Source organism: Nestor notabilis, unplaced genomic scaffold (genome assembly GCF_000696875.1).
Source record: "Nestor notabilis isolate BGI_N333 unplaced genomic scaffold, ASM69687v1 scaffold11749, whole genome shotgun sequence".
NCBI lineage: Eukaryota > Metazoa > Chordata > Aves > Psittaciformes > Psittacidae > Nestor > Nestor notabilis.
The window spans coordinates 1-8,770 of NW_009943269.1; the positions used below are offsets into that span (position 1 = coordinate 1).

Consider the following 8,770-nt stretch of genomic DNA (forward strand, 5'->3'; position numbering starts at 1 on the left):
TATAGATAAAACATATATAATATATATATATGTAAAAACCATACATAGGCCAATGTAGTAGACAAACTGAAGTGTCTCTCTTCTTTAGAGGAAAAACAGCTTCTTAGCTTTATTTTTTAACATCAGCTTTATTTAACATTAGCTTTATTTTTTAACACCTTTCTCGACACCAGTCTTCAGAAAGATGTCATTAAGGTTAACTTCCACTGCCTTCAAGTATTAGTCCATTTTTCTAGTCATGGGCCATTTTCTAAGAGGCTTATGTAGATATTTGCCCCTTGTCTAAGAACCAGAATCCTAGAGTACCAGGTTGGAAGGGATCTCAAGGATCATCTGGTCCAACCTCTCTGGGCAAAGCATGACCTAGACTAGATGTCCCAGCACTCAGTCCAGCAAACCTTAAAATGTCCAGTGTTGGGAAATCCATCAGTTCCCTGAGGAGATGATTCCAATGGCTGATTGTTCTCATTGTGAAAATTTTTCCTCTAGTGTCAAATCAAATCTCCCTGGGATAACTTTACACCTGGGAAAGTCCATTTCACCTTGTCTTTTCCATATGACTCCTTCTAAAAACGGAGTCTCCATCTTCTTTGTAGCCACCCTTTAAACAGTGGAACATGGTGATAAGGTCTCCCCTGAGCCTTCTTTTCTTTAGGCTTAACATCCTGGTTCTCTGGTCAACAGAACTCGATTTATTCCCTCCAATTAGGTGGGATGAATACATACTATTCTTTTTTGATCTGTATAAAATAATTATGATTGATACTGTTTCATCACCATTTAATTTCTCCTTATATTAATGATAAACTAGAATTATTTTTTTTCTAAAGAAGGTAACAAATGGAGATATATGAGAAGGATCAAAGTAATCACTATTTCCTCAACTGAAAAATCTCTGAGTATCAGCTTTATCCTATGCTGTGAAACATAGTTTAAATCAGATCCTGGTCTCCAGCAAAATTGTTTCCTAAAACATTTAGCTACATTCTGTCACAGTGTTGCTAGTGTACCTACCTAGGCTACCGGCTGCTAGTGCAGACTGCAGAGCAACTGCCAGACCTGGAACCATCTGCTGGTAGTACACGGTATCGGAGCAAACACATGCTGTAGCGCCCACAGGTCCTGGCCAGCTTCGGATAGGCCTGGGAAACCCGATCAAAAATACTGGTAGCGTGAAGAGCGGCAGCAGGGGAGAAGAAAGAAGTGCAGAGATGGCGATGAAGGTCAGCAGGATTGGGAAGAAAACGACATTGAGTGTGATTAAGGTGGCAGTAGATTGACGGCGTTGTTTTTTCTCCGTCCACGATGTCAAAAGAATAGCAATGGCAAACTGCAATTTTGAGACAAACTGGAGCAGTCGATCCCGTAGGATGCCAACCTGCAAGATACATACAATAAGCATGTGTATTTGTATCCAGTATCATGATGTATTCGGCACTGCCAAAGCTGCCTTATCTACAATAGTTTTAAGAAAACTAAGCATGATTATCACTGACTGGTGATAGAGCTTACAGTACACAGGTTTTTAGCTTCTATTTGCTAGGTTTTGTAATTCTTTCATGAGGAGGGCAAGGAAACAAAGGGTGTAAGTGACAACTATCAGCTCAAATTTACGTTATGACAACTGTGACAACCACCAGCTCAAATTTACATTATGACAACTGTGACAACTACCAGCTCAAATTTATATTATGACAATTACCAGCAAGAGTCTGATTCCTGTATCAAGGCTCCTGTTCCACCAGAGGTCTGGATTAAACACCAACATTTGTGTTACTGACACAATCACTATGTCCATTAGGGCATTTTCTGTATTCTGCCAGACCTAAATAGAGATACATTAGACATACATTTAAAAATGTATTTATCTAGCTCTGCTTTCATGACCTGGAATATTTCTTCCAGGTCACCTTAATACTTAAATCACATACAAGAGAATTTTGTAGGCTAACGTATTTAAAATTCAAATTACCATCCTAAATATTCTTGTGAATCCAATGCAAACAGACACAGAATGAAGATTCTGTAGCGAGCGGTCTAGTGCCAGGAATGCTATCATAGCAAACGGAGACACTGTAATTGAAATAAAACAATCACTGATTTCCTTTCAAAAACATAATTAAAGAATACAGAGGTAAGCAGTCTTATTGCAGAAAGGAAATCTTAGCACAAAAAAGAGGACTCTTCCCTCCATTATTACAAACTCCTCTTTGTATTACACTTTAAGGACATCAAACAGGGTATTTGAACTAATGGCCCGAGATGACAAACATTTATATCGATGCTTGAATGTTACTTGCTATTACTTTTTTCTTGTTGTTTGTTTCCCCAAGAGAATGGGAAGACTTGAACAAGTGAGAAACAACAAACATGGGAACAGCACTCATCAATCCACTTCCCCAAACTGGTGCTTCTTTATGAAATTAAATGATTCAGATCAAACCTTGGTTCCCCCAACATAGATACGTTTGTCCCTAACCTACCGGAAAGAAGACTGTTCTTTTTACTAGTAAGTTTAGGAACCAAGTCTTCAGTCACCTTGAAGATTCTCAACTCACTTGTTTCCAAGTGCCTTTTAAAAAGGTCTGCAAGAGCCATTTTTTCACAAGTGAGTACTGATGTCATTTATAACTAAAACCCTTTAAAAGGCCTCAGTTTCTGAGCTGGACTTTTACAAAGCTCAACTTTTTAGGCTTACCCTTGAAAAAAGGAATGAATAATACCACTGACCACTTTCAAATATTCTGAGCCAGTAATTTTGACCTCAATACACAGTTTAGCAAAACATCAACAATTATTTCCATCTGCTTGTTTTTTCTCAGTTCATTCATAGAATCTTGCACATACAGTAATTCTAACGTTGTTTCAATCTTCCTACAAGCATCATCTAACAAACAACAGACAGTGCGTATTCCTACCTAGTGTTAGCAAAATCCTCCTGACAACACCAACTTTCATTAGCCTTCTTTGCTTCTCCATGAACACAGTCACAGTCCTGACATCCTTTGGATAATAGGGGTTTCGGAAGACTCCAAACAAGTACACTCTCTGAATCTCTCTAAGAATCCACATAATTATAAGTAATATGATAAGAATGTAACTTGCTATCGCCTGAGGACTGCCTTTGGAAAATGATGAAAAGCCTGCAAACTGATGCAGCAGGCTAGCTTCTATGAGAGCAAAAGTCAACACAGTCAAATAAAAAATGAATTCCCTCCACCCAAATTGTATTCTAAGACCTCTGTGCATATTTTTAGATTTGCTGGAGGCTAAATGGCTGATCATGGTGTGTTTGAAGGCAAAACCAATCTCGCTTAGGTTAAGACTCAGTATGAACCCAAATCCAGTCATGAAGAGGATCACACCGAGAGTGCTGGGAATGAAATACGATGCTATTGCTGTTCCAGCAGAAATGAGAAACATTACTAATAACCTGTGAAGGAGAAAATAAAAAAGATTTGCTTGAAAAGAAAAAGGTTATAAACAATCTTGATATATTTTACAATTATGTAAACAACATTTACTTTGTGTTACTTGACATAGGTGAACCTCCTAGTCCGAACGCCAACAGTTGTTCCATTCCCCATAGAAAAAGTGCATCAAGCGGGGGCAGAATTCCCATTGCCCATAAGAATGGCAGAAAGACAAATACAATGTGTAAAATCTGGTTTGTCTGTTCTAGAATGGGTGCGTTGACAGCAAACCTGGATAAAAGAAGAAATGTATTTGACTTCTGTGAAGGAAAAGATAACCAATGTGTGGGAAGACATTTTGATTAAGTACTACAGCAAATCCAGAAGTAAAAACATTGCATATTCAATCTACAAAACCTCAATTATTATCTTTTACAAGCAAAAATAAGGACACACGTTTATGCTTGGGGCAGTAATATGCCAATGAGAACACCAGAACACAGGGTAATTTTTCATTCAAAAGATCTGAAGCCTTCACTTAACTCATCTGCATAACCTGATATAGGTATCATAATTGTTTTGATACTTTGTGATAATACACTCAAGAAATACTTCTGCGAAAGGGCTCCAAGACCTCAACCATTTAACAAAAAAAAATATCAGTATTTTTTCAGAATTATGAAAGTGAAACTTTATGCAAGTCCAAGACCCAAGAGGTAAGCCTTAACACTGAAAGAACTGACATGTTGCCAGTACATCAAGGGATAAAGTCTCTTTAGGGATATAAAATGTTATTTTCTGCATAAAAGTATCAGAATCTTCCTGTAAAAATACAAAGATCATTATTACAGATCTGCATAAATTGTCATACATAGTTTACCTGCTAGCTAATTAAGTTAAAGGTAAGATATCTGGTTTCTCTCTACTTCCTAATAAATAAATAAGCAAGCCGCAAAGGAATTTTGCCATGAATTTCAATGATGTCTTAATTTTCTCCTCAAGAAATTAGATAGAAGAACTTGGGGTCCAAGGCCATGGGTATACTTCTCAGACCATAATTCATGAGGCAAATAGGGTAAACCATTCACAAAAACATCTCTGAATGCAAGCCAAGTAAAACCAAACATGCATTCTTTTTTTTTAACATGCATTTGAAGTACCCCAACCATAAAGTATGCATATGACAAAGTGATATAAATATCACCTGACAGGGAGAAAGAATGCATAGAGTAAATCTAAAAGTATTTTGCTTTAAGAGATTCTACAAATACTTCATCTAAGACATTCATCTCAGAAGTGGAAATATAAAAGTCTCCTATTTGTAGACTGACATAGTTCTTGTGTATTACAAAAACATTTAAAAATCTAAGTTCAAAATCCATATAACAAAGATACAGTAATGTTCACATGTGCTTATCCATTCACTGAAACCAAATTCACACTCCTTTTTGCCTGTAGTTTAAAAGCCTCTGCAATCACTTTGCAGAGATTAAATTAGAAAGTATTCCAGGATGAAATCTGGATAAAAATCCAGTAGTCCTGAAGTTTGCAGTGTTCAGATCTATGATTTCAGGTCAGCAACATGTGTTTTCAAAACACATGCTTTAAAAGGATGTTTATGCAAATGCTCTGGTACAAAAATACTGAAACTGACACAGTGGAAGATAATTTTAGTTGTCCCTTACTTAGAAACTGCTCTAACCACTCTTCCTAATTTACACGGAATGCTATAAAAATCTAAGAACCACTTCTCATGCAGTGTAATGTCTCAATTTTTACGATATACTCTCCTTGCTTCTTTCTTTGGAGTTCCTACAGTTGATGAAAATACCAAAATAAATTTTCCTCAGAAAAATAATGTAATTTTTCTCACCAAACATACATGGAATATTCTAATTAGCTAAATGCTGTATTAGGTTTACCTGTGTGCAAGATCCACTGCAATAAAGACAAAAATGTAGAAAGGTCTCATCAGAGCAGTGATTTCATAAGTATCCAGTGCTTGGAAAGTAGCTGTTTCAGTAGCTGTATTTATGATTAATGAATACTCTCCTATACATATAGTGACCCATCCAAATACAAAGATCATAACAGTTCCTCCTATGTTGCTATACAGCAACGTTATTCTGTTTGGCAGCAAATACCAAGTTCCTAACCCACACAATATCCCTGCCAGAAGGGAATGAAATACGGTGTTGATTATATACTTCTTGCCAGGAATAATAAATTTTACTGTCTCTGAACCTATACAGCTGGAAAATTCAAACTCATCTTCATCTGTTAGGGTATTCTGAATTTGCATTCTTTCTACTGTCACTGTTTTCTGCTTTGCATATAGATTTGCCATCTGAAGAATAAGTGCAGTAACAAACATCAGTCCTCCTGAAAGTGCTGCGGTACAGTAGTCTTTCATAATGCCTAATTGGTACAAAAGTGTTCCTACTCCTCCTAAAACCCATGGTATCAAGAAAAGAATAATCTGATTCACATATATGTAAGGAGGGGCACAATAGCCTAATTTAAACCGGGGACCTCCCAGCACAGTTTGTGGAAAGCGCTTCAAGAAGAACTCCTGTTTGTAATCATTCAGCAGAGGTACATCTGGACCCATTCTTATTACTCAGGAATGCTGGATGAATATCATTTTTCCTGTAAGAGAACAGAATGAAAAAGAAGGAAACATTACTGAACCTGGAACTCAGAACTTAACCAGGGAATTATTTTGTCCTATCTTCATTTACCAAGTTATAGTGGAATTGTGACATGTTAGTGTTAGACATCATCCTAAAGCACTCATAGAATCTGCTACAATACAACTACAAAGCCAACACTGAAACCAGAAAAAGACTATCTATTTTAAAATGTGAACATATGCTTTAATCTGAAGTTTCAGTCTACAAATAAACCATATAATCTGTTCTTGGGAGATGAGAAAACAAACTCATCTCCACAGCAGAACACCTTCCTAAAAATGAAATTTTCTTCCATCTGCTCCGGTTCTATTCACATCTTGCCATAGATGTCTAATTCCAATCAATCCTGGTAAGGATCTCCATATACAAAGAGAAGAATCAGTGATTTCAGTGAATAGCCATGTCAGTGCAACGATACAACCACACTGAGATCCCTCTAAAAAGAAAAGACTTACAAAATAAACTAGAAAAATACCAAAATATTAGTAGAAACATTAAAAATTGTTTTCCCCATCAGCATTTTTTCTCTCCTCCTTACACAGCCTAGCTGCAGAACAGGATCTCTCTGTACTAAGTACTACACAAAACACAAAATAAACGGTTTACTTTCCACTTCCTAAAACATATAAAATAAAAAAAATAAACACAGTACTTGTGAGTTGTAGCAGAATTGGCATATATTCTTCTATATGGCAATGGAGAAAGCTGAAAAAAGGGAAAAAAAAAAAGGATACTTGTAGTCATTTACAATGAATCATCGAATAGAATGCAGATATGAATACTCATTTTAGAGGATCAGGCAATGTAGAAATAATGAATATAAATGGTAACTATGATATTCAAATATAATTTTATTCTCCTAGTTACAAAAGCTAGAATCCATGAATGACAGATAGAAATACTCAAGCTAAGAAATGGGTTGAAAAAACAGCACAAAAACACAGTGCTAAAGCACTCCAATAATAGTTCTAAAAAAAGAGATGTTGGAATGCAGTAGGAGATGTGCAAATACTGAAATTCTGACTTTCTTCTACTGGACATGTATAATCTGATGAACACCTGCTAGACATAGTTGCTGAGGTATGAAAAATGAAACATGTGGCTGCCATGGAGCTTTGAAACTACTGTGATCACTTCTTTCTACAATACCAAATGCATTTAGGTGCTCCCAAGAACAACCTACTCCTTACATTTAAGCAGGTATCAGTCACTTGACTGGAGGTAGATACTGTTCATCATGGGACTAAGCTAAAAAACAGCACAAGTAAGAGAGATTAAAGGCCACTCATATGTATTATCACGATTGCAATATTGCATTCAGGGTCCACTAAGTCAATATACTCCACAATGGAAAGCAGGGCCTCATGGGCTATGTAAACATCTCTCCCTGTAGGCTCTGAATTTTCTATTTCCATTTTGGAATTCCATTCCATTTTGGAATTTTTACACATAGAATATTGACCATGGAATATTGAAAACACTGAATGTTTTTGGTCATACTATTTAAAGCCATTGAAAGTTTCCTAAGAGAAAGAGAAGGCAGCTCAGTCTTAATGGAAAAGACACATGTTGACAATGGAGAGAGGAATTCATCAGTCATCTCAGGAATTTGAAAATGTAACAGGGACACACCCAACTAAAACCAAATTTCAAATGCAATTAAAAAAAAAAAAAATAAATCATAATTCAGCCCAACTTGTTTAGAAAAAGAAACACTGTTTTCTATATTAAGCATTAAAATAAGTTGCTGTGAAACTTACATGCAGTAGATCTGTATGTGTGTAAATGCTAGAAGCCAAGTTTTAAAAGAAACAGAACCAGTAGGTACATAGTTTTTCTTGAAAAACAGTTTTCTGGCAGCTGTGTTTTTCTGCTCTGGGAAGGACTATTTTTGTTTCAAGTTCTAGTCTGCATTTGTGTTTGTCAATTTATATTGCTAACAAAAAGTTAACAAAACGTTCTTCTTACAGTTTCTGTGTAAACAATAGACATCTTTGTGTGAGACACAAAAAGCTACGCACGTAAACAATATAGTTCTTCTTGGCTATGTTCCAAAGCAAGCCATAAAAAGAACAGCATTTATTTATAAATGAAAATCCCAAAACTTAAGTTCACAAACTATGGATACCCTCGACTACCCTGGCTTCCAAATAATCAGGTAGGACATCAAAGAGGCACTCCTAAGTGTCTCATTGTTTCTGTGCAAAGCCCTAACAACAAGACTCAACACTCGGTGAGCATTTACAGGACCTGGCTTTAATATACATTCCTAACATACAGGCCTGGCCTGACTTTGACAACTTGCCTGGTTACCCAAACAATCCCCACAACAGTTTGTCATCACCAGCAGGGATCTGTGTGACTTAGATACTATCGTAACAATGATGGTAAAAGTACTTAATACTGTAATGTAATTTAACAAGTTCCCCCTTCTAACATCTGCTATATGTCCTCATCACAAAAGGAAACAAAGCAAATCTTGCTCAAATTCATGCAGAAATTCACAGGAGGGCATGAATTTTTGTCTAAACAAACATCATCTCTCACATCCACTGATAGTGGATCAGCTCAGTGCAGTTTGGTTTTATTTCAAGCTGATTACAGAACACGTGTACAGCTCTCAGCCATCTAAGCTGCTGAAGCATATAAGGCTTAAAAATACTT

The 8,770-nt window shown here is 36.4% G+C and overlaps 1 protein-coding gene across 1 annotated transcript; it reads right to left on the minus strand.

The window, feature by feature from the left end:
• Positions 1-1,014: 1,014 nt before the first annotated feature.
• Positions 1,015-6,060, minus strand: LOC104399214 (pecanex-like protein 4; the record flags this gene model as incomplete). The annotated part of the gene is made up of 6 exons (XM_010021842.1): positions 5,336-6,060; positions 3,525-3,704; positions 2,919-3,433; positions 1,973-2,073; positions 1,703-1,825; positions 1,015-1,378 (listed from the first exon to the last, which is right to left on the minus strand). Coding segments are annotated over exons 1-6 (1,972 nt in total), but the record flags the coding sequence as incomplete, so codon positions are not given.
• Between the last annotated feature and the right edge of the window lie 2,710 nt (positions 6,061-8,770).